At 41.3% G+C, this 27,605-nt stretch overlaps 1 protein-coding gene across 2 annotated transcripts in view; it reads left to right on the forward strand.

Annotated features, from left to right (window-relative positions):
• The first annotated feature begins 221 nt into the window (after nt 1–221).
• sema3e (sema domain, immunoglobulin domain (Ig), short basic domain, secreted, (semaphorin) 3E) overlaps nt 222–27,605 on the forward strand; it is a 51,803-nt gene continuing 24,419 nt past the window's right edge. Inside the window, exon 1 of one of the 2 annotated variants that reach the window (XM_036976076.2) lies at nt 222–1,468. In XM_036976076.2, the coding sequence (XP_036831971.2) occupies nt 1,354–1,468 (115 nt within the window). In that variant the 5' untranslated portion in view covers nt 222–1,353. The remainder of the gene's footprint in view (nt 1,469–27,605) is intronic. The other variant, XM_036976081.2, reaches the window with a different exon arrangement.

Here is a 27,605-nt window from a genome sequence, read left to right on the forward strand (position 1 = left end):
ATGGAGACAGCAGGAGAGAAGGAAAGTGGCAAGTGAGAGTACAATTTTTTATATCAGGAAAATGAAGAGTGAGAAATACGGGACATGAAGCACAAAAGAAAGGGAGAGAAAATAAAAGGGAGAAACTTAAAAGGCTGGATAAACTTAGTCTCTGGTCCATGTTAATGCTGCAGGAAAAGGGTGGTAGAGGATTGAGTAAGGAGTGGAGGACGACAGGGAGAGAGGGAGGAGAGCAAGAGAGAGGTGGACGGCAGCGCTGTGTGGTGCTCTGCGGAGTGGAGAAGGGCAGTATTCCTTGGAGTGTGTGGGGGAGAGGCTGACCCTTAGAGACACACAGCAGACTGCACTTCAGCTGTCAGAGGGAGAGGGTGGGGGGGGTAGCTAATGCTAGAGAGATATTTCTTCTCATTAGCCGGGGTCAAAAGTCAGCCATGAGCAGGAGAAGGAATGATTGACACACATACACATTCTGGTATGTATCCTCTGTTCTGAGCAGTGGAAACAGTTCACACTAGTAAGAACAGTTGTTTGGATAACCCCTGCCTGTTCAGTGAAGAGAGAGAGAGAGAGAACGAAAGAGAGAACACGAGAAAGAGATAGAGAACATAGAACAGAGCAGAGACCACACGTCCGGCACGAGTCTCCCTTTCCTCTCTGCCTCTACTGCGTCTCCTGGGCAAGCAGCCAGAAAGACACTGCCTCCGTTGGATCCTGAAAGAAAACAAGCTGAGGATACCGCAGCGCTGCCTTAGACAGAAGGACAACATTTACAGCAAGACTTTGGAAGGAGTAGCAGCAGTATACGTTTTCCTTCATTTGCTCAGACAGAAAGAAGATACAACATTCCTATCACAAGAAGGACAAGAGGTACTGTACAGACAAACAGAGTCGGACAGACAGATGGAGAACAGTAGTGGTCATGCAGCCGTGACTGTAACAGCTGGAGTGCTCTCTCCCTCGCCTGAAACAGTTGCTTTTAAGAGCTGCATTCCTCACACCCTCTCATTCAGAAACTAGTAGTCGTATAGGATCTTCCCTCATAAAGAGTGACACAAGACTGCAGTAGTCCCTACAGAACAGTACAGGCTTTAGGAGTGCAGTTGAAGGACACAGTGGATAGTGAGTTACCTGTGGTCAGAGACTGGATTACTGCCTTTTCATACAGAGGATAGTTGGAGGATGATACTGCATATCTGATTCAATATAACAGACCCTGGTCATAGAACCTGGACTCCCCCGGTTGGATATTTCCTACTCTTCCCTTGGACTTAAGTGTTGATTCACTCTGGATTGGCTTACTCCCTGCTTAGTGACCGGGTGTGTGTGTTTGTGTGTGTGTGATTGATTGTGTGTATGTGTATCAGGATGGAGTGTGTGAGGAGTGTGTTTCTGATGATGTGTGTTTTCCTGTGGAGCTCAGCACACTCAGCCCAGAGTGTCTACCCCAGGATACGACTCTCTCATAAAGGTAGGCATCAGGCACTGGAGTGAGTGTAGACATTGGCTAAGCATCAGCATTAATGACATATCCATACAATGTACACTAAAGCCCTAACTAGTCAAAGCATGCTTTATGGAAACAAACATTCTTGTTCCAGCTACGTTATAGTACATTGAGAATCAGACAGGTGTGTTAGTGAAAATATGACATGTAGACACCTCTACACAACCCCTGAACTTTCCGACAGAATCATTTTCCAATTGCTCCATGACATCCATTTGCCGTGGGGACGAACTGATCAATAGTGCATATCGATTGGAACAAATTATAGAGAGTTGGAAAACATGATGCAACCTGCAGAAATAAGGTCATGCTCTCCTCAATTGCTCGTGTGTGCCCCTACACAGTAACAGTCAAAAGTTTTGACACACCTACTCATTCAAGGGCTTTTCTTTATTTTTACTATTTACTACATTATAGAATAATAGTGAAGACATCAAAACTATGAAATAACACATATGGAATCATGTAGTAACAAAAAAACTGTTAAATAAATCAAAATAGTGTGCAATGCTGTCATCAAGGCAAAGGGTGTCTACTTTAAATAATCCCAAATATGAAATGTATTTTTATTTGTTTAACACTTTTTTAGTTACTACATGATTCATGATGTGTTATTTCATAGTTTTGATGTCTTCACTATTATTTTACAATGTAGAAAATAGTCCAAATAAAGAAAAACCCTTGAATGAGTAAGTGTGTCCAAACTTTTGACTGATACTGTGTAGAGTATCGTTATCTACTGTTATCTAAGACCTACACAGTCTCTGCTGTGAGAAACTGTCAATGAGTATAAAGATGACTCAATGTCAGAGTTTTTAACCTCAGATATGGCATAGTGAAGATTGTTTAGTGAAGTGTGTGTTTTCTCCCTGACTGTCTTGGATGCATGTTAGAGTGTTTTTTTTTTTTGTTCTTCTTGTTGTTGAATAGAGGATTGTTTATTTCCTCAGACCACAGTGGTTGGCATTCCACAATGTGGCTTTCTCTACTGTTATACCGGTGGGTTGAGAGATGGGAATACTCCTGAGGGTATAGTGGTGTGTATGCACTGGTGCGTGTGTTTGTATGTGTGTGTCCATTGTGTGTGTGTGTGTGTTTTCTCGTCTGTTTATTTAAATAGTATATTTTAGGGATTATGAGGCTCTGACTTTGTAGTAAACACATCTCTTCTCTCTCCACAGTTACTTTAAATTCTATAGCAACAGTAACACAGATAATTCTACATAAAAAAAGGTGTTGGCCATGGTTGAGAGTACGTGTGGAATTTTTATGGTCAATAAATTGTATATGTGTAAGGGGCAGAGGCATGGAACAGGAATGAACAGCGTGGTATATCCACATGGCACCCTGCTATGAGGACTCACTGTGCCTGGCTATGGCTTGTCTTTAACAGCAATATTTTCCCTCATCACCACCCTGGTTTAGATAAATTCTCACGTTGAATTACCTTATTATATAGATGGAGGCAGGAGAAGGAAAGGGAATGGAGAGAAGAGGAAATGAGAGGTAGAAAGTTCATGAATAATTTAAGAAGAGAGAGATGAGGCCGGGAGGCAGGGAAGGAAAGAGAGAAGAGCGAGTGAAGAAATTGAGAGAAAAAGAGAGAAAGGAGAACAACAGGGAGGGAGAGAGCAGAGTTGTTTGGTTAGTGGAGCATGATAGGCGGGTATATTGACAGAGACCCTTGCTGTGTGTTGGGCTTTGCTGATGTGTTCAATCATAAACGTCACAGCAATAACAGTAATAACCCACTGGGCACACCATGTCATTTGAACGTGTAAATGTGGGTAATATTTGGTTGAGATGTTGATCATTGAGATTTCAACCTTTATTCACCCACTCAAAAAGACAGCCTACAGTTATTTTATTTTGGTACTATAGTTGATTATTATACTTGAGGAATAATCAACTACATTTAAATATTGGTGTGAGGTTAAGAACACATTATGATCGGATAGTCCCAAAGCGCACCATGAATTCAACGGGTATTAACACCAATCCATGAAGTGTGTAAAGTAGATGTTTAGAAGTAGTTGCCATTGTGATGTAGGCTTCTTTACATTAAATAAGGATAATAGCCTGAGTCAAGAATAGGAAAACAAACTGTATCAACCAGAATGCTCTTGAAAAGCACCCCGATACATTTCTACTCATGCTGCAAAATGTATCTTCCAGATTTAGGGTTTATACTACTGTTGGCTATTGTCATTCTGTGTATCACAATTAGAGCAGTAACTTGAAACAACATTGGGTAAACCTTTATCCATGTAAAAACGGTGTCGAAGTCAAGAATGGTTGAAATAAAAAATGTATTGCATCACAAAATAGATTTACAATGCAAAAACATAAATAAAAAAGCCCCAAAATGGATTTCTGTTAGAGGCTTCGGAACTGGTTTTCATGCTTTTAATTTTCATCCCCTTACTCATTGGCCCTCCCACTGCCCCCCTTGCGGTCGGGCGTATATTTCAGGCAGGTTGACATCGGCTGTAGTATTCCTGCCTCTGTAGTCTTTGATTCGCCAAGACTCACATCTGCTGTAAAGGGGGAAAACAAATATTATCTAGAGAAGATATTGAAATGTCGTAAAATGTCATGATTTGGATTCCCCTGTACCTACAATGACGCTGCAATGGTTGGAGTCCTCAAAGGTCCTTTCCCTTTGTTTCATATTTATCATTGACATGAGGCCATTTGTCTGGTTTCAGTCTAGAACACAATATAGGTACTTCACAAGCAACACACCATGACCTAATTTAAAATTGTAACACATATGTAACAGTTTACTAGTGCATTACTCTCTTCACCCAGTCCGGGATGTCTTTCCCCCCAGATTTCAGATCAGAGATAAATGTAATTTTACAAAAGGACACTAATGCATTACACATGCACAGGATTTTAACATCCAGTACTTTATGGCAATATGTCATTCAATTCATACCATTTGAAACATTTAATTTCTCACCATGTATTTTCAAAAATCGTTCTCCATTAGCTTCTCTTCCATCTTTAGTAAATCTTCCTCCGTTTCGTTCAGGTTGAAATTGAATTCCTCAACCGGACTAGGGCGACTGTCTTGAAGAGGTCACGGATCTCACAAAGGAGATATATGCCTCTTGAAAGTCTGAAATAAAGTAGTTTTACATTTGTTCACTTCCAAGTATAAACAGTTTAATTTCAATGTCATTCAAAATGGTTTAAAAAGAAATGTGTCATACTTGCTTCTGGCGTAGGAAAAGGTCTGATTCTTTGCAATGCTTTGGTGAGGGGGATCTCTCATCTGAAGAGGCAGAAGCAGAGTCTTGCACATGACCATCCCTGGAGCATGAAAGCTCAACATTTTCTGCAATAAAATATTGGACATCATAGCAATTCTTGGTAAAATTAGAATGCCTTCCCCAAATACATCAGTCAAGAATGAGAAATAGGAGTTGGCTTAAGTTGTGAAGGATCCTCTCACTATAATCACTTGGTGGCTTGGTTTTAGTTTGCCATTTCTCTATCCCCACACTTGGTGGCTTGTGTGGTGTTTTAGTTTGCCATTTCCCCTCACCACCAATAATTGGTGGCTTGCAGGGGGTTTTAGCCTTTTGCTTCTTAGTGGCACTGGCTTTCTGGTGTGTCGGAGCAGATTTTAGTTGGGGCTTGGTTTGGCCTACAAAAATAACACATGCAAGTGTAACATAACGTCCAGCATCTTTCTACACAAATTTGTAAGGCAAACTAAACACAATCTAATTTTACCAAACTTTTATTAACCAAAGTTTGAAATGGAGAGTTTCATACTTGCGTCTGTCACAGGAAAAGGGTCTGATCCTTTGCAGCGATTTGGTGAGGTGGATTCCACAATTAAGAAGTCAGAAAGAGACCACTCCCTCATGCTCCAGGGTTAAGCCATGTGAGAGACAAAGAGAATTCGCTGTAAGAAAAGATTGGTCAACATCATGCCAATTGTTTTTAAAATTAGAATAGCTTTCTGAGACAAAATGATCAAGAGTAAGGAGTTGGCTTAAATTGTGATGATTGGTCCTCACCGTCATTACTTGGTGGCTTGTGCTGTGTTTTAGCCTTTTGCTTCTTGGTAGCAGTGGCATAGGTTCTGGTTCTTCAGGGCAAATTTTGATGGGGGCTTGGGTAGACCTTTCCCTGAAAATAAACATGCAAGTGTAAAATACCATCCAGCCTGTTTCTACAAACATTTGTCATGTTTTTTTTTTTAAAGTGGAAGACTTAAAAAGTAAACCTAAACACATTACCAAACATTAAACCAAAATTCTACAACAGAATAGGGGCTTGGGCATTAACCTCCCAAGCCCCTAGCCCCTAGCCTGGTGATCCAGATGGATGTCAGCTCAGTTTCACGTTTGTTTCACTACACTAACAATGGTGAAAATGGAGTGATTCTCTCTGGGTTGAGGCTACCTTCACACACGCTTGTAGATTTGAAAGGATCAGTTACAGTAACGTGGTAAAATGTCCTCCCAGTCAATCAAAAGGCAAGACGGTTGTTCAGTGGTTAGGGTCTAGGGACAAGGGGCTGATTAGTAATCAGCATTGCAGGCTACTATACTTACTTGGAGGAAGTAGTTGCGTGTGGTGGGATTCTAAACACAACAGAATAAAAAAAGATAGAGAATGAAAACCATGCCAAGCAAATTTCATTTACACAAACTGTCAAATTGTGTTAAAATATAACCATTACAAATAATTGTAATGTACTTATCTTTCTGTTTCTCTTGGAGATCTCCACTTCACTGGTTTTGGGGATTGACATCTTCACATTGCTGTTTTGATTCTGAATGGTGGGGTGAGGTTTCGAACTATTGCACAGTCATTTTTAACAACCAGCAGTTTTCACTTGTTGCATTTTTAAGTATAATGTATCTTCCATTTACCCGATGTCAGTTTTATCCTCAGAAGCTGGAATGACTTCCATTTAAGAGAGTGTGTGGAGCAATCATTTATTACTTTGTCATATTTATTTGGGGGCCACCACACAGTTTGGTCTTTGATCCAGTACTCTGCAATAACATCTACTTCCTTCTAATTTTCCATCAACACAGCATCATGGCCCACATCCTCTGAGATTAGAACCTGGGGAAATACAGACAATATAATAGAAAGTACTGACACTAAAAACCATGACAATGTATAACGCAAGTCTCATACCTTCATCAGTGCTGTACAAACAAATTAAGAAGACGCGTACTTAAGTCACACCTGCTGTGCATAACAGGCGCAACAGGTACAAACAGATAGTGGATTAGAGACTTGCGAATTGGGAGTCAATGCATATCAACGAGGACTATAGTATAAGAGTATCAAAAATGGACTATTTAAATGTCACATATAATCTATTGCTTCTGATATTGTAAAGTGGCCCAGACGGTTGTCTCTTTCCTTTTCTATGGGACATTTATCACTAGCCACTTTATACAATGCCACTTAATATAATGTTTACATACCCTACATTACTCATCTCATATGTATATACTGTACTCGATAGCATCTACTGCATCTTGCCTATGCCGTTCTGTACCATCACTCATTCATAATATCGACAGAAACATGGCAAACGTTGTTTATAATCAACCCTTAAGGTGTTTTTTCAATATCTATTCGATAATATATCAACCGGGACAGGTGGCTTCTTAGTAGGAAAGAGAGAAACAATGGCCGCATTTGTCTCTTGCGCACAAAACACTCTGAGAGACTCCAGCTGTCCACTGACGCAATGTTGACGTTCAGGCTCATTTTCCAAAATAAAAGCCTGAAACTATGTATTGTGACACTAGACACATTAGGGAAACCATAGAAAAAGGAATCTGGTTGATATCTCATTCACTGCTCAATAGGGACGCATAGGAACGCAGAGCTTTCTAAATAAGAGTCCATTCCTGATTGGATTTTTCTCAGGCTTCCGCCTACAATATCAGTTCTGTTATACTCACAGACAATATTTCTACAGTTTTGGAAACTTTAGAGTGTTTTCTATCCTAAGCTGTCAATTATATGCATATTCTATTATCTTGTCCTGACAAAATAGCCCGTTTACTTTGGGAACGTTATTTTTCCAAAAATGAAAATAGTGCCCCCTAGATTCAACAGGTTTTATGAATCCCTCCTGTTCTCCACTCATTACTTGTATTAACTGCACCTGTTTGAACTCGTTACCTGTATAAAAGACACCTGTCCAGACACTCAATCAAACAGACCCCAACCTCTCCACAATGGCCAAGACCAGACAGCTGTGTAAAGACATCAGGGATAAAATTGTAGACCTGCACAAGGCTGGGATGGGCTACAGGACAACAGGCAAGCAGCTTGGTGAGAAGGCAACAACTATTGGCGCAATTATTAGAAAATGGAAGAAGTTCAAGATGACGGTCAATCACCCTCGGTCTGGGGCTCCATGCAAGATCTCACCAATGGGGCATCAATGATCATGAGGAAGGTGAGGGATCAGCCCAGAACTACACGACAGGAAAGAAAGAAAGAAATGAAAGAATGAAAGAAATTAAAGAAGTTTCGAACCAGGCTATCTGCCTGGCCAAGCTGAGCAATCGGGCGAGAAGAGCCTTGGTCAAGAAGGTGACCAAGAACCTGATGGTCACTCTGACAGAGCTCCAGAGTTCCTCTGTGGAGATGGGAGAACCTTCCAGAAGAACAACCGTCTTTGCAGCACTCCACCAATTAGGCCTTTATGCTAGAGTGGCCAGAAGGAAGCCTCTCCTCAGTAAAAGGCACATGACAGCCCACTTGAAGTTTGCAACAAAAAAAACTAAAGGACACTCAGAATATAATAAACAAAACTCTCATGCCGTGCGGTAGCAGAGAGAAAAGTCTATGACTTGTGTGGCTGGAGTCTGACAATTTTTTTGACCCTTCCTCTGACACCACCTGGTATAGGTGCCGAGCAGTTTCCATACCAAGTGGTGATGCAAGCAGTCAGCTCTTGATTGTATTTCAGTTTAAGTTGAACCTAATTTCAATCTTTGGAATTCTGTTTGAAATTATATAAAAACACTACTGGTTGAGGACTTTTTGCAAATCCAAATAGGTTTCAAACATAGATCCAAAGTCACAATATGTTGAAACAAAGTTGATTCAACCAGTTTGTGTCCAGTGGAAACATTCATATTTCACCTGAGTCATTACTAGCTGGGGGAGAGGAGCTGCTCTGACTGACACTCAGACACAGACAGACAGACAGACAGACAGACAGACAGACAGACAGACAGACAGACAGACAGACAGACAGACAGACAGACAGACAGACAGACAGACAGACAGACAGACAGACAGACAGACAGACAGACAGACAGACAGACAGACAGACAGATGGAGGAAGACATTCTCCAAAGGGAGAGGTGTCTCTGTGACTGACATTCACTTAACCACAGGAAAGGAGAGAGAGGAGAGAGTAGATAGTGGGCACTGGAACAGGCTTGAGGCTACTATCACAGTCAACCCTGAACTTCTTCCATCCCGCCTTTCTCTCCCTCTCTGCTGTAGCGTGTTCTGGCTGGTAGAACATTCTATAGAAGCCTGCTGGCTTATCCTATCATAATGGAATGAAAAACTTCTACGCTTTAATGTCTCATGGTCTCTGCCTGCATTTACACCCACCGACATACCCACCGATACACACACCGACACACACACACCGACACCGACACACACACACACACACACACACACACACACACACACACACACACACACACACACACACACAGAGCGAATAGCGGGAATGCTTTAGTGTGTGTAGGCCTTGAAGGCAGATCAGGGAGAGAGAGGTATGTGGTTAAAGTCTTTTGTTTGTAGCCCTAAGGAGCTGAACTATCACAATATTATCATAATATCTGCTAGCCAGGAGAACAGGGTGGAGGAGAGGACTAATTCAATCTAACTGGTTGTTTTTTTCTGGATGTGAACCCAGTTTATGTCTGGTTCACAGGTGCTATACTATAGAGATCAATAGAATCTGCCCTTTAGATCTGTGGAAAAATGCTCTCGAATGGACGCACTCCAGGAATGCGTTTACAGGTCAGAATTGTTTTGGGAATGTCATCAGAGCTTCCAAGGTCATCCATATGGATCCTTCAGAGCTCTGACATTGACATTCCGTCTTAGTTTCTGTAAAGGTTCATATTATCATTATCTCTCTCCTCTCTTCCATTCCATTCCATTCCACTCATCTCATCCTCTTTCCTCTCCTGTAACTCTTCTCTGAACATTTCACCACACGTGTAGGATCAGTTATTTTCCAACACTGGTGATATTTTCCTTCGAACTCAATTGACTTTCCTAATAATCAGCTTAGAAAATCTCCTTTTGTATCGTGTTACAATCACAGACTGTCTCCAGTTTCCAGAGAAGAACAGACCTTAAGCCCTGCATGCAGCTCCTCCAAAGACCTTAAATTCACTTTATGAGAGCCTAATACACTCTCGTTGGGCATGGCTTTCCACCAATCAAAACCTTTAATCCTAGTGCTCCATCGCCACATCTGTATGATTGTCTAAAGATGGCAGCCAGAGGGATGATCTAACCATAGAATTGTAATGACTAGAACGGACATCCTCATAAAATAAAAAATAAAAACACTAACAGAGCCTTAGAATACATTATATGTCTGAAATTATATGCAGACTTGCATTATCTGCATATTGTATCCCTGTAATGAACTCTTCCCGGGTAAAACAAGCATTCCGTTATGCTGTATGTCTAATGAGAGGTTGTTACTGCTGGCATGTGTCAGAGTCATGGTGGGGTGGAGGCAGCGAGCCAAATGAAGAGGCGGAGGGAGACAAGGAGCCAAAACATGATTTATCTCTCTTCTACCATCTCCATCTATATCTGTCCTCATGATTGGCTTGAAACAGGAGCTTCACTAGAATTACAACACACAGTTTTATAGAGCTTCAATCTGGTTATTAGCTAAATAAATACCCGAGACTGGCAGACATTGGACTAATCTAGAGTATTGGAGGATGTTCACGTTGTTATTAATTGTGAATAACGTTAATTGTCTTTGTTATAACTAGGAACCATGGCCAAACCTGTCATGTCAATGTGAATCCAACATATCCTCCTTCCACTAGCAGTTAGCTCTCCATATTGGCATGTTCTCTAGGCATTGCAGATTGGATCTTCTGATTCATACATTCCGACCTGGGTTCAATCCTAACTGTCACCACAGCCGCATAATGGCTACCTGTACAGAGGCTCTCCCCATTGAATGTGTTTAAAGAAAGCATTATGAGTTTAGGAATCTCATAAAACTCTGAGCAAAGGTTGTTACAGGGACTGAAAGTGATAGGTACTCCTCTGCATCTTCTGTTCACAGAGAAAAGTATTATTCTACCCCACAGTAATGTCCAATCCATCAGAGAATTATGAAAATTGTCTGCTCCAATTCCTCAGAAATAACATCAGACACCAAGTGTAATACAGAGAGACAGACGGGCAAGACTGCTAAAATATATTTTCGTGAAATGTGTCTGATTTGAATAGCCAAAATGTATTTCTGCTGAAGACCACAGAACTGACTTAACATTTGACAAAAATTGGGATACTTCAAACAGTATCTCTGCCAAATTAATATTTATTTAGAAAGCATAATCATTTTGTAACATTGGTACATATTTTTTCTTAAACCTCCGATTTTCCTTGCATGGGGAATTAAGTGTCCAGATGATAATGCCATATTGTTTAGACAGAGCTAATGTCAGACATGTTCACTTAAAAAAAACTCCTGCCTTTGCCCTGTTGTAGTGGAACATTTTCCCCTCAGACAACTCAAACAGTGAGTTGCTAAAAGCCCTCATGGCCCATACTTAACCAGGACACTACTTAAACCACATATACTACACCTATTACATACATCCACACAGTTAAAAGCACACAGTATATACACTACATTAACAAAAGTATATGGACAGCTGCTTGTCGAACATCTCATTCCAAAATCAAGGGCAATAATATGGAGTTTGTCCACCCTTTGCTGCTATAACAGCCTCCACTCTCCTGGGAAGGCTTTCAACTAGACATTGGAACATTGCTGAGGGGACTTGATTCCGTTCTGCCACAAGAGCATTAGTGAGGTCGGCACTGATGTTAGAGGATTAGGCCTGGCTGGCAGTCGGCATTCCAAATCATCCTAATGATGTTCGTTGTGGTTGAGGTCAGGGCTCTGTGCAAGCCAGTCAAGTTCTTCCACACCGATCTCGACAAACCATTTCTGTATGGGCCTCAATTTGTGCACGGGGGTATTGTCATGCTGAAACAGGAAAAGCTTCCCCAAACTGTTGCCACAAAGTTGGAAGCACAGAACCATCTAGAATGTTAGTGTGTGCTATAGCGTGAAGATGTCCCTTCACTGGAACTAAGGGGCCTAGCCTGAACCATGAAAAACAGCCACAGACCATTATTCCTCCTCCACCAAACTTTACAGTTGGTACTATGCATTCGGGCAGTTAGTGTTCTCCTGGCATCCACCAAACCCAGATTTGTCCGTCGGACTGCCTGATGGTGAAGCATGATTCATCACTCCAGAGAACGTATAGTCCAATTGCGGCGAGCTTTACACCACTCCAGCCGACTCTTGGCATTGCGCAAGGTGATCTTAGGCTTGTGTGTGGCTTCTCAGCCAAGGAAACTCATTTCATGAAGCAACTGATGAACAGTTATTGTGCTGACGTTGCTTCCAGAGGCAGTTTGGAACTCAGTACTGAGTGTTGCATTCGAGAACAGACATTTTTTACACGTTACGCACTTCAGCACTCAGTGGTCCCAATCTTTGAGCTTGTGTGGCCTACCACTTCGCAGCTGAGCAATTGTTGCTCCTAGACGTTTCCATTTCACAATAACAGCACTTACAGTTGGTCGGAGAAGCTCTAGCGGGTCAGACATTTGATGAACTGACTTGTTGAACAGGTGAAATCCTACGATGGTGCCGTGTTGAAACTCACTGAGCTCTTCAGTAAGACCATTTTAATGCCAATGTTTGTCTATGGAGATTGCATGGCTATATGCTCGATTTCTACACCTGTCAGCAATGGGTGTGACTGAAACAACCAACTCCTTTAATTTGAAGATGTGTTCATATGCTTTTGTATATATATAGTGTGACATACATATATACAGTTGAAGTCGGAAGTTTACATACACTTAGGCTGGAGTCATTAAATCTCGTTATTCTACCATTCCACAAATTTCATGTTAACAAACTATAGTTTTGGCAAGTTGGTTAGGACATCTAGTTTGTGCATGACATAAGTAATTTGACTGTGCCTTTAAACAGCTTGGAAAATTCGAGACAATTATGTCATGGCTTTAGAAGCTTCTGATATGCTAATTTACATCATTTGAATCAATTGGAGGTGTACCTGTGGATGTGTTTCAAGGCCTACCTTCAAACTCAGTGCCTCGTTGCTTGACATCATGGGGGAATCAAAAGAAATCAGCCAAAAACACAGAAAAAAAATGGAGACCTCCACAAGTCTGGTTGATCCTTGGGAGCAATTTCCAAACGCCTGAACGTTCCACGTTCATCTGTACAAACAATAGTACGCAAGTATAAACACCATGAGCCGTCATACCGCTCAGGAAGGAGATGCGTTCTGTCTCCTAGAGATGAACGTTCTTTTGTGTGAAAAGTGCAAATCAATTCCAGAACAACAGCAAAGGACCTTGTGAAGATGCTGGAGGAAACAGGTACAAAAGTATCTATTCCCCCAGTAAAACGAGTCCTATATCGACATAACCTGAAAGGCCACTCAGCAAGGAAGAAGCCACTGCTCCAAAACCGCCATAAAAAAAAACAGACTACAGTTTGCAACTGCACATGGGGACAAAGATCGTACTTTTTTGAGAAATGTCCTCTGGTCTGACGAAACAAAAATAGAACTGTTTAGCCATAATGACCATCGTTAGGTTTGGAGGAAAAAGGGGGAGGCTTGCAAGCCGAAGAACACTATCCCAACGTGAAGCACGGGGGTGGCAGCGTCATTTTGTGGGTGTACTTGGCTGCAGGAGGGATTGGTGCACTTCACAAAATAGATGGCATCAGGAGAGGGGAAAATTATATGGATATTTTGAAGTAACATCTCAAGACATCAGTCAGGAAGCTTGGTCGCAAATGGGTCTTCTAAATGGACATTGACCCCAAGCATACTTCAAAAGTTGTGGCAAAATGGAGGACAAGGTCAAGGCTTAAGGACAAGGTCAAGGTATTGGAGCGGCCATCACAAAGCCCTGACCTCATCCTAGAGAACTTTTGTGGGCAGAACTGAAAGGAGGTCTAGAAACCTGACTCAGTTACACCAGCTTTGTCAGGAGGAATGGGCCAAAATTCACCCAACTTTTTGTGGGAAGCTTGTGGGAGGCTACCCCAAACGTTTGACCCAGGTTAAACAATTTAAAGGCAATGCGAGCAAATACTAAATTAATGTATGTAAACTTCTGACCCCTTGGGAATGGGATGAAATAAATAAAAGCTGAAATAAATCATTCTCTCTACTATTATTCTGACATTTCACATTCTTAAAATAAAGTGGTGATCCTAACTGACCTAAGACATGGAATGTTTACTAGGATTAAATTCGGGATTTGTGGAAAAACTGAGTTTAAATGTATTTGGCTAAGGTGTATATAAACATATGACTTCAACTGTGTGTATATATATATATATATATATATATATATATATATATATATATATATATATATATATATATATATATATATATATACAGAGCCATCGGAACGTTTTCAGACCCCTTGACTTTTTACACATTTTGTTACGTTTCAGCCTTATTCTAAAATTGATTAAATAATAAAACATCCTCAGCATTCTACACACAAAACCCCATAATGACAAAGAAAAAACACAATTTGCCATTGGAACACAGGAGTGATGGTTACTGATAATGGGCCTCTGTATGCCCATGTAGATATTCCATTAAAAAAATCTGCCGTTTCCAGCTACAATAGTCATTTACAACATTAACAATGTCTACACTGTATTTCTGATCAAATTGATGTTATTTTAGTGGACAAAAAATGTGCTTTTCTTTCAAAAACAAGGACATTTCTAAGGTGACCCCAAACTTCTGCATGGTTGTGTATATATACTGTATGTGTGTTAAGCATATTTTAAACCACTTCAGAGTGCCTTCTACAATAGGGCGAGAGGACATCAGCTGTCTTTACTATAAGGTTTTACTGCGTGGAAGTATGTTAGAAATATTTAAGGTTTATGTGGTTTAAGCAGTGTATTGGTGAAGTATGGCCGATGAAAGCTTTTAGCAGCTCACTGTTGGTGTTGTCTGAGAGGAACATTTTTCACTACCAAATGTTAGCGACAGCAGTTTATCTTAGTGTCTGACACTAATCTTAATGTCTGACATTAGCTCTATCTAAACAATCTGATATCATCACCTGAACACTTTAAGAAATAATATATATATATATATACATATAGTGTGCTTCAACTTTGACATAGCTATTCCCTTCCTGAGCCATTTTAAAGTTGGGCCATTTTAGAGAGATAGCACATTTTAGACCTTTCCACCGTTTGCGTTCTGATCATTTCTGATCATCCATAGCTCTGTTCCACCCTTATGTCTGGCCCTTATTCCTCTGTTCAGTTGTTGATGTTCTACTGTGCAATGTGCAGGTAGTAATTACCAGTAGGGAGCCACCCCCTGAGCGGTAAAATAAACCTTCCCTCCCAGACTAGAACAGAAGAGAGCTGCTGTATATGTTTAACTGTCTTAACTGGTTTAAGCTGGAGGTGGGTTTGTGATGATGAATGAGTTGGGGAATACCAGTGTTGCATGAAGTCCTTTGTTTTTTAGGCGAAATGCTGATCTTTTAAATTAGGGTGATTTTTCTCATTAAATATAATGTGTAAAGTGAGGAGCTGTATTAAGTCTGTTCCGCCCACTCTATAATTACTACTATTCTCCCCACTGACTGGTTCAGCTCTGGTGATAAAACAGAAATGATACAGCTTTATAAGTCTTTATATAGGACTTCAACCACCTGGAGAGGATGTGAGAGGGCCATGTTCTGAATCACCTCAGGGGACAGTATCTTTAGCATCTTATAGGATTTTTTTTCTCTCTCTCTCTCTCTCTCTCTCTCTCTCTCTCTCTCTCTCTCTCTCTCTCTCTCTCTCTCTCTCTCTCTCTCTCTCTCTCTCTCTCTCTCTCTCTCTCTCTCTCTCTCTCTCTCTCTCTCTCTCTCTCTCTCTCGTGGAGTTTGCAGAGATATTGGATGTAACTTTTTAGGTCTGTTACAATTAAGCATTATTAATAATTATGTAAATATTGGCCAACAAAGGTACTGTTAAATTACAATCTCTCTCTCCCTCTCTCTCTCTTCGTGTTGTGTGTGCTCCGTAGCTCATTACTATCGTGTCCAGAAGGAGAAACAACTGGCGAGACCGTGACTTCTGCTCTGACCTTTAACACTGTACAAACACTAGGGTGAGAGAGAGGGAATGAGGGGAAGCAGAAGGTGAAATGGTCATATTTGATCAGGCAGCACATTGCAATCTGTTTGCCTATACCTAGCAGGCCCTCCATTTCCTCACTTTAAATGAACCTCTGCCTTTATTTTCGCCACAGACACACCATGGAGCACATAGGGTTTAGGGTTCTAGAGAGGAATTTTGCTGGGGGTTCTACTTTACTCGCTGGGCTTTAATCTAACTCCATCATTATAGACTCTGTTAAATCTAAGAGAGTATGTCTCGTTGCGTCTGACGTGACCAGTTCTAAAAAAAAATACTAGCACTCTGATGTCTGTCTCTCCTTTGGGCTACAACAAGGTTTGACACCCCACAAAGCACTGCAAACTCACATTAAACTTAAAACAGAGTTGGGGTGAACCACATGAAAGTGTGTTTGTTCTGTTGTTGTTCTCTACAGGCAGTATTATGTCAGGCAATCTGGTTCTCCTGCTTTCCAGATGTACACACTCATTCAAAGATCAGAGGTCGCTTCTCCAACCTTCTCTTCTCCTTCTTCTGTTGTCATCCCTACTCTTTTTCTCTGCTTTCCCAACTCTCTGTTTTAACTCACCACCACCTCTTCATCTAACCCTCTACCCCTGTTACCCACACTGCCGTTCTCATGTCCTCTTCCCCTCTCTTCTTTCTTCTTCCCCAGCTCCTCTCTTCTGCCCTAGCCCCCCCTTGTCCCCCTCCCCGTCCTACTCAATGTGGCTCTTATTGTACTCTGTGACATCGTTCCCCCATGTGTGGTGGTCCGGGAGCCCTCCCGAAACATGAATTTAAACAGATCATTTGGGTACAGGTTCAGGGATGTTTGGGGTTCTTTTGGTACTTAGGGGTTCTTGTGGATACCTGTTGTGGGTTGTTTGGGGTACTTTTAGGTACTTTTGGGTTCTTTTGGGTACCTGTTTTGGGATGTTAAGGGTACTTTTGGGCAGTTGTGGAAAAACTACCCAATTGTCATACTTGAGTAAAAGTAGATATGCCTTTATAGAAAATGACAAGTAAAAGTGAAAGGCACCCAGTAAAATATTACTTTAGCAAAAGTCTAAAAGTATTTGGTTTTAAATATATTTAAGTATCATAGTATGTGTAATTGCAAAAATATACTTACATATCAAAAGTAGAAGTTGAAGTAAATCATTTCAAATTGCTTACATTAAGCAAACTAAACTGCAAAATGTTTTTGTTTTTATTTTATTTAAGAATAGCCAGGGGCATACTCCAAGACATACAAAGAAGCATTTGTGTTTAGTGAGTCCACCAGATTAAAGGCAGTAGTGATGACCACAGATGATCCCTTGATAAGTGTGTGAATTGGACCTTATCCCTGTCCGGCTAAGCACCACCTTTTGGGTGTCAGGGAAAATGTATGGAGTGAAAAGTACATCGTTGTCTTTAGGAATGTAGTGAAGTAAAAGTAAAAGTTGTGAAAACTATAAATATTAAAGTATTGATACCTCAAAAAACTACTTGAGAAATACTTTAAGTTATTTTTAATTTCTTAAGTACTTTACACCACTGCTTTTGAGGAGTTTGGGGTTCATTTTGGGTACCTGTTTGTGGTGCTTTAGAGGACTTTTCAGTTATTTTAGGTACCTGTTTGTGTTGCTTTAGAGGACTTTTCAGTTATTTTAGGTACCTGTTTGGGGTTATTTGGGGTATTTTTGGGTTCATTTTGGGTTGTTTGGAATGATTAGTCGGACCCCCGGTGGTTAGTGCTGGCAAGGCATCAACTTTTTCTAACAAATAGAATTATAGATGGGTGGGTTGTTTAACAACTTTTGTGTAAAACAGATGGGGTTGTCATAGAATCAAAGGACTATTTGTAACATGTAAACTATACTTTTACGGGCTCCTAACCAATTATTTCGTTTTTTCGCTTTGTTTCAAACTTATTTAGTACATAATTTTGCTGCTACCGTCTCTTATGACCAAAAAAGATGATTGACATTAGAACAGCAATTACTCACCTTAAACTGGACAAAGATATTTTCTTTAACTAGTCCGACGTGAAGGATACACTACTTTCTCGAGACCAGGCCCAAATCCCTGTCATTCGCGTGAAGAAAAGATGGAGAAAAAAGGGGGCTACTATTGGCCAACGTGCATTGGAAAATAAACTGGACGATCTACAATTAAGACCATCCTACCAATGGGACAATAAAAACTACATCTGTTTCACTGAGTCGTGGCTGAACGACGACACGGATAATATAGAGCTGGCTGTGTTTTCCGTGCATTGGCAGGACAGAGCTACTACGTCTGGTAAGACGAGGGGCGGAGGTGTGTGTCTATTTGTCAATAACAGCTGGTGCGTAATGTCTAATATTTAAGAAGTTATTACTCTCCCGAGGAAGAGTACCTCATGATAAGCTGTAGACCACTCTATCTACCAAGAGAGGTCTCATCTACATTATCCGTAGCCGTCTATTTACCACCACAAACCGATACTGGCACTAAGACCGCACTCATCAAACTATATAAGACCATAAACAAACAGGAAAATGCTCATCCAGAAGCGACTTTCCTAGTGGCCGGGGATTTTAATGCAGGCAAACTTAAATCAGTTTTACCTAATTTCTACCAGCATGTCACGTGCAACCAAAGAACAAAAAAACTCTAGACCACCTTTACTTCACACACAGAGAAGCATACAAAGCTCTCCCTCGCCCTCCATTTGGCAAATCTGACCATAATTATATCCTCCTGATTCCAGCTTAGTAGGAAAAACTAAAGCAGGAAGTACCAGTGACTCGCACAATAAGGACATGGTCAGATGCTTCGCTACATGACTGTTTTGCTAGAACAGAATATGTTCCGGGATTCATCCAATGGTATTGAGCAGTATACCACCTCAGTCAACGGCTTCATCAATAAGTGCATCGACAACGTCGACCCCACAGTGGCTTCCCAACCAGAAGCCATGGATTACAGGCAACATCTGCACCGAGCTAAAGGTTAGAGCTGCTGCTTTCAAGGAGCGGGACACTAATCCGGTCGCTTATAAGAAATCCTGCTATGCCCTCAGATGAACCATCAAACAAGCAAAAGCGTCAATACAGGACTAAGATTGAGTCGTATGACACCGGCTCTAAAGCTCGTCGGATGTGGCAAGGTTTGCAAACTATTACGAACTACATGGGGAACCCAGCCACGAGCTGTCATGGTTCACATCAACACCATCATCCCAGAAACACTGGACCCACTCCAATTCGCATACGGCCCCAACAGATCCACAGATGACGCAATCTCAATCTCACTCCACTCTGCCCTTTCCCACCTGGACAAAGGAACACCTAAGTGAGAATGCTGTTCATTGACTACAGCTCAGCATTCAACACTATAGTGCCCACAAAGCTCATCACTAAGCTAAGAACCCTGGGACTAAGCACCTCCCTCTGCAACTGAATCTTGGACTCCCTGACAGGCAGCCCCCAGGTAGTAAGGGTAAACAACAACACATCTGCCGCCCTGATCCTCAACACTGGGGCCCCTCAGGGGTGCATACTTAGTCCCCTCCTGTACTACCTGTTCACCCATGACTGTGTGGCCAAACGCGACTCCAACACCAACATTAAGTTTGCTGACAACACAACAGATCAGCAACAATGATGAGACAGCCTATAGGGAGGAGGTCAGAAACCCGGACAGTGTGGTGCCAGGACAACAACCTCTCCATCAGTCAATCAATCAAATGTATTTATAAAGCCCTTTTTACATCAGCCATCAACCTTAGAGAGCCTTTTTATGTCTCTATTTGGTTTGGTCAGGTTGTGATTTGGGTGGTGATTCTATGTTCTTTATTTCTAGGTTTTGTTTTGGCCGGGTATGGCCAGGTATGGTTCTCAATCGGGGACAGCTGTCTATCGTTGTCTCTGATTGGGAATCATACTTTGGCAGCCTTTTTCCACCTGTGTTTTGTGGGTAGTTGTTTTCTGTTTTGTGTCTGCACCAGACAGAACTGTTTCGTATTGTTCTACTTTGTTGTTTTGTTTCAGTGTTCAGTTTGAATAAATTATCATGAACACGTACCAGGCTTTGGTCCTATTCTTCAGACGAGAGATACACGATGTCACATAGTGCTATCCATTATTGTGTGCAAAACAAAGGAGCTGATCGTGGACTACAGGGCTGAACAGGTCCCCATTAACATTGACGTTGCTGTAGTGGAGCGGGTCGGAAGTTTCAAGTTCCTTGGTGTCCACATCACCAACAAACTGTCATGGTCCAAACATACTAAGACAGTCGTGAGATTGAAAAGATTTGGTATAGGTCCCCAGATCCTCAAAAAGTGGTACAGCTGCACCATTGAGAGCATCCTGACCGGTTGCATCCCTGCCTGGTATGGAAACTGCTCAGCATCTGACCGTAAGGTGCCACAGAGGGTAGTGCATATGGTCCAGTACATCACTGGGTCCAAGCTTCCTGCCATCCGGGACCTATATACTAGGCGGTGTCAGAGGAAGGCCCTAAAATTGTCCAAGACTCTAGTCACCCAAGTCATAGACTGTTCTCTCTGCTCCATCACTGCAAGCGGTACCGGAGCGCCAAGTCTAGGACCAAAAGGATCCTTAACAGCTTCTACCCCCAAACCGTAAGACTGCTGAACAATTGATCAAATGGCCACCCACTGCTGCTACTCGTTGTTTATTATCAATACATTGTCTTTACCCCCACTTTACCCCTACCTACAGTATATGTACAAATTACTTTGACTAACCTGTACCCCCACACATTGACTCGGTACCGGTACTGTCACAACTTCCGCCAAAGTCGTTTCCTCTCCTTGTTCGGACGGCGTTCGGCGGTCGACTTCACCGGTCTTCTAGCCATCGCCGATCCACCTTTCATTTTCCATTTGTTTTGTCTTGTTTTCCCACACACCTGGTTTATACATTCCTTCATTACTTGTCAGGTATTTAACCTTCTGTTCCCCCCATGTCTGTGTGTGAAATTGTTTGTTGTAAAGTGCTTGTGCACTCTGACTGGTTCGCAACGGGTTATTTTGTACCCACATTTTGTTGTTCTGGGTGCCGTTGGTTTTGCATATTAAACTGCTCCGGATATTACCCAGTTCTGCTCTCCTGTGCCTGACTTCCCTGCAGCTAGTCACACACCCCTTACATGTACCCCCTGTATACAGCCTCGTTATTGTTATTTTATTGTGTTACTTTTTGATTAGATTTTTTTACATTAATTAATTTAGTAAATATTTTCTTAACTCTTTTGATCTGCATTGTCGGTTTAGGGGCATGTAAGTAAGCATTTCACAGTAGCTGATGTATTTGGCGCATGTCACAAATAACATTTTATTTTATTTGATTTGATTTACTCTCCAAATGTTTATTGAAAAAAAATAGATATCCACAATAAGCACTAGTTGTCTCAGAATTACATTGTCTGTCAGGCGTGTGCGTACTTGTGGTGAAGTCAGGTGCAGGAGAGCAGAGAATTGTGAACAGCCGCACACACTTTATTTCGGCAGGAGAGAGATTACAGACGGACGCAGCTGCGTCAAAAACCTCCAGCCAACAAGGCAAAGTGTAAAGCGCGCAAAAACCGTCACAAAACATCAATGTTTAACAATTCAAAACATGCTTTGTGAAATAACACGGAGAGAACGAACCCCATCTTGGCGCGTTACAAAAAAACACGTAACACATAAACAATATCACACAAAGACATGAGGGGGAACAGAGGAATAAATACATACAGTGTGATTGGGGAATGTAAACCAGGTGTGCAAAACAAGACAATACAAATGGATAAATGAAAAATGGAGCGGCGATGGCTAGAAAGCCGGTGACGTAGACCGCTACCACGAACAAGGAGAGGAGCTGACTTCGGAGGAAGTCGTGACATTGTCACAGTCGTTGGTTAGCTAACTAGAGAATGGTTGCCATATTACCATAACAAAGACATTGCATCAATAAAAGATACAACGAGCTGAAACAAGCCACCTACGATTCATCACATGGCAACCTCTTGTTATTGTTGCTAGCTATCTGGCCATCCAGAATCATAACAACACACGGCCTTCTGCCTCTGTGATGTGCGTGCATCCTTTTCGTGACGTGTTTCCTCCCAGTCTGATACATTCTGCACTCTGCTCCAGTAGGAATACAGTTACAGAGATTCCATGGTAGGGATCTAAGTAGTTTATTATGATTTAATTTCTCTAAATCTCCCCTGAAATCTCTCAGCACTTCACAGGCTGGTGATGAAAGGATTAGTCATGAGGGAGTCTCTCTTTTTTATCTCCTTCTGTTTTCCATTTGAAATGGGAGCACAGTCTCACTCTCATTTTGTTTTAGCAAAAGACACACTCCCTCGTTCACTACTTAGCTGGAGAGAGTGAGAGTGAGGAGAGAACACACACACACACAGAGTTACACAGACGCACACAGTCACACGGTAACACACTCACACACCAACTAGCTGCAGAAGATGACAGAGAGGAGAGGAGTAGAATTCTCCTTACTGTGTCTACAGAGACAGAACAGCAGTAACTGCTTTAGATAATTATACACTGTTTGACTTTTGTTAGCTATGCATGTCTCAGCATGATCGAATGATCATCCTATTTACTTCACTCACTTCCTGTAATGTCATTATCATCATCATAAATCATCATCATCACCATCATTATCACCACCACCACCATCATTATAATTGTTGTTATCCGCATTTTCAGTATCCTCTTCATTGTCACCTTCATCCTTATCATTATCTTCAATATCATTATTAAGGACTTTTGATTTGGTCCAGTGATGTGTTAACTTCATCCTATCCATTTTTATTATATATAAACTTGTATTTTCCCAATGGTGCCACGAGTACAAACATTTTCTCACAAACAGGAGGATTTTTTTTTACATGACAAATAAACAAGAAGAGTTAAGATAACCACAAGGCACAACCTCGACACCACAATTTCAACAAATAAACCACCTCAATCAATCGAAAGAACTGTAATCCTCAATGAATTCATTCAACACCAGAGTCCTGCCCCAGCGGCACCAGGGAATCAAGAATTTTGTAGGTTTTTCCAACACTTGACTGGCATTAAAACTAAAGGATTTACCTAAAGACCAGAGAGACCTCAAGAGTTTAACAATCATGCGAGCGGGTTTGGTAGCTCATTCTGTTATACGTTAGCAAGGAGGTTAGGTAAATTGGAAGCTTGTGTAGTAGAGCTTTGCAAACTTAAAGGGAATAATTAAGTTATCTCCGGGACTTCAATGAGGACCAGCCAACCTCTTGATACAGGATGCAGTTGTGAGTATTAAAACTGTCACCTGTGATAAAGTGAAGGGCACTATGGTAGATGGCAACCAAAGGTTTAAGTGTAGTGGCTGCAGTAATCTGATAAATAGTGTCCCCATAGTTAACTGGCAGGAAAGTTGACTGTATAATCTGCTTCTTGCTATTTAGAGAGAGGCAAAATCTATTTCTAAAAAAGAAGCCCACTTAAAATTTTTGCTCTTTAACTAGCTCATCCACATGTTATTTAATGAGCATGAATTGTTTGTCAATTCAAATCCCCAGATACTTATAGGACGGTACCCAATCAATGGGAGAAGCATCCAATGAGTAAATGTGTAGTTCATCTGAAACATTAGAGAACTAGAGAATTAGAGAACAACATATATTTAGTCTTTCCCAGTGAAGGACACGCTCTGTCCTGCTCCACTTCACCTGTCTGTCCTAGTCAGCGTCAGCTGAATCATTACTCATTCCATATGTGTTTCCTCTGGAGGTGTGTGTGAGCCCCACATACGCGTGTTTTCGCATCATGTGTGTCTGCTCGCGTTAGCATGCGTGCATGTGTGTGTTTGTACACGTGCATGCATTTAAGAGCTGTAACTGCCTGGATTAGATAATTACAGGAAGCGTGTATGGGCACTGGCATAACACCACTGCCACATCCCCTCTGTCTCTACCATGAAGATCTAATAGCACAAAACACACACACACACACACTGTTTGATATCAATGATGCTACCAGAACAACCAGACTCATCTCAATCCTAATAGCACCTAGAGATCTAATACCTTTTAAAACAAACCTTAACTCTGCTTGTACCACATAGATCTCTAATGGTAGCACAACCAAGAGACTGGATCTAAAATCTGAAAAATAAACTGAAACTATCTGTCTCTACCAAGATATCTAATACTATAAAGACACTCTCTGTCTCTAGATGTAACGCTCCTAAAAACAGATGCTGAAATAACAAAAAACAGAATCCCCATCCTGAAACACTGGCATTTAGAAAGCCCTGTAGGTGTTTGAAGTAACTTAAACCTTGACATATAACTCCATAGAAGTTATGTCTGAGGAGATGGTGAGGGTAGCCAGGAGTATTCTCCTCTCCTCAGTGCAAGAGAAAATGGCAGCTCCAATTTGGGAAAGGGGGGAATACAGAGGGTCTCATTTGATCATATAAACCACCTGTGTGCTAGACTGCTCTGCCTGACACCATGAAGCTTTAGGGGGTTTCCTAACACACTACAGACCCTGTCTCATCCAATTCTGTGCTTCAGGGCCCAGGGGAAGTGGCCCTCTCTGGGGTGATAGCTTCTGACTGGTCCTTCACCTCCAGACCTGGGCTCCAGAGCTGTAGACATGATAAGAAGGAACACCTTACGGGTTTGATTAGAGAGAAAATACACAGAGTAAACAAATATTAAGAACACCTGCTTTTTCGATGACATAGACCAGTGTTACTCACAATTTTTTGTAAAGGGGCCACTTTGGGTTGAGACAATCATTCAGAGGGCCGCACAGATCTTTAGTTTGTTGTATTGTTTCTTCCAATATGATCAATTATCAATTGAGAGCAAATTCTGAGCAATAGAGCACATGCAATTGATTACTCAGTGTGTGTGTCACGCCCTGACCTTGAAGATCCTTTTTATGTCTCTATTTTGGATTGGTCAGGGTGTGAGTTGGGGTGGGCATTCTATGTTTTGTGTTTCTATGAATTGGTATGGTTTTGGTATGGTTCTCAATCAGGGACAGCTGTCTATTGTTGTCTCTGATTGGGAATCATACTTAGGTACCCTTTTTCCCCTCTGTGTTTGTGGGAAGTTAACTTTGTTTAATGGCACATAGCCTGAAGCTTCACGGTTTGTTTGTGTATTGTTTAGTTAGTGTCATTTTGAGTTAATAAAGAGAAAATGTATGCTTACCACGCTACACCTTGGTCCAGTTCCTTCAACAGCGTGTGTGTGGGCACGGGCATGGGCCTTTGCGTGTGTGTGTGAACCATGTGTTCAGTCACTATTAAACTTCCCCATCCTAATCAAACTCATGGTCCAGTGACACACTACTTCCACTTTAAGATAAATAACTAAGAGATAAAGGCAGACGAATGATGTTCCCCCTAGTTACTGACCTACTGCCCGTTTTGCATTATTCCCCAAATAGTTAAGGTTAGGATTTGTGGACTGTAAGCTGATGCTAGATATGTGTCCAAGGACAGCCGCTACCCAGGGTCAGATAAAGACAACACTTCCGCTTCCTGTCTGATGAAAGGAATTCTTCCCCTCAGGACAGCTGATAGGCTGGGCTGTGAGGATCAAATAACCCTTTCAGTAATCACAACATCTTTCCCAGAAATCCAAGTTCTTACCAGTGCTCTTCTGGGAGAAGCTTTAGAATGTTACTAATGTTCTTTCTGATATACAGTATCTTTATCTAGGTCAGACACTATCTAGGTCAGACACTCTGTAATTCAAAATGTATCTTCAAGTTCAGATAACATATGATACAACAAAGCATGAACCATGTACTAGATATATTAGCATTAATACCTTAGGTTCTGTCTCTGATTCACCTGGCTTGTATTACTCTGCTTTACTGTAAATGCTGTTGAAAGATGAGATAATTACTTTAACTTTCTGATCATATCTAAAATGCATGGTGACTGCAAGGGGCTGTTAGCCTACATTCATTATTAGCCTTCATTGGAGCTTAAAGTTCATCAGTGTTCACATCACTAAGGAATTACTTTGGTCCACACACACCCACACTGCACGACAGCACATCTTTCCCCCTCAGGAGGCTGAGCAATTGTTGGCTGCTTTTCCTTCACTCTACGGTCCAACTCATCCCAAACCATTTCAATTGGGTTCAGGTTGGGTGATTGTGGAGGCCAGGTCATCTGATGCAGCACTCCATCACTATCCTTCTTGGTCAAATAGCCCTTACATAGCCTGTAGGTGTGTTGTCATTGTCCTGTTGAAAAATAAATGATAGTCCCACAATCGGCAAACCAGATGGGATCGCTGTAAAATGCTGTGGTAGCCATGATGATTAAGTGTGCCTTGAATTCTAAATAAATCACAGACAGTGTCACCAGCAAAGCACCGCCACACCATCACACTTCATCCTCCATGCTTCACGGTTAAGTGTGCCTTTATCTTGGCCAGGTCGCAGTTGTAAATGAGAACTTGTTCTCAACTACCCTACCTGGTTAAATAATCACCCGACCTGATCCGAATTGAAATGGTTTGGGATGAGTTGGATGCGGAAATCATCTGTTCACCTACTCTGCGTCTCATAGCGGTTGGAACCAATCATTTCAAATGTGGACTCATCAGACCAAAGGACAGAGACCACCGGTCTAATGTCCATTGCTCATGTTTCTTGTCCCAAGCACGTCTCTTCTTATTATTGGTGTTCTTTAGTAGTGGTTTCTTTGCATTAATTAGATCACAAATGCCTGATTCACACAGTTTCCTCAGAACAGTTGACGTTGAGATGTGTCTGTTATTGAACTCTGTCAAGCCTCTATTTGAGCTGCAATGTCTGATGCTGAATTTATCCTCTGCAGCAGAAGTAACTCTGGGTCTTCCTTTCCTGTGGTGGTCTTCATGAGATTCAGTTTCTTCATAGCGCTCGATGGTTTTTGCAACTGCACTTGAAGAAACTTTAGAAGTTCTTGGAATGTTCTGTATTGAATGACCTTCATGTCTGGTTGAAATAATGCCAGGAATGTGCAAAGCTGTCATCAAGGCAAAGGGTGGCTACTTTAAAGAATCTCAAATCTCAAATATATTTTGATTTGTTTAACACTTTTTGGTTACTACATGATTCCATGTGTTACATCATAGTTTTGATTTCTTCAAAATTATTCTACAATGTAGAAAATAGTAAAAAAATAAGAAAAACCTTTGAATGAGTAGATGTGTCCAGACTTTTGACTGGTACTGTATATATATATTTACAAACAAAGATATGGAAATGATGTAGACAATTACATTGATGGAAGCCGCAATATGTCTGCAATATTAAAGTTGATCAACCACCCACAAGATATATATATATATATATATATATATATATATATATATATATATATATATATATATAAATAAACCTCCTTGTCCTCCCATCACCATAATGTTTGGTAGTACTCACAGGGGCTCTATGCAGCAGCAACAACAGGCTCTCTGATGTAATTTCACCTCTCCGTTAACTGTTGGCATGCAGACCGCGGCAAAACCAGAAATATTTGAAAGGATCGTCTTTGGCAATATGTCATCCTAAGTTCTGTTATTTTT

This window comes from Oncorhynchus mykiss, chromosome 1 (assembly GCF_057628025.1).
Source record: "Oncorhynchus mykiss isolate SJ-2025 chromosome 1, ASM5762802v1, whole genome shotgun sequence".
Lineage (NCBI taxonomy): Eukaryota > Metazoa > Chordata > Actinopteri > Salmoniformes > Salmonidae > Oncorhynchus > Oncorhynchus mykiss.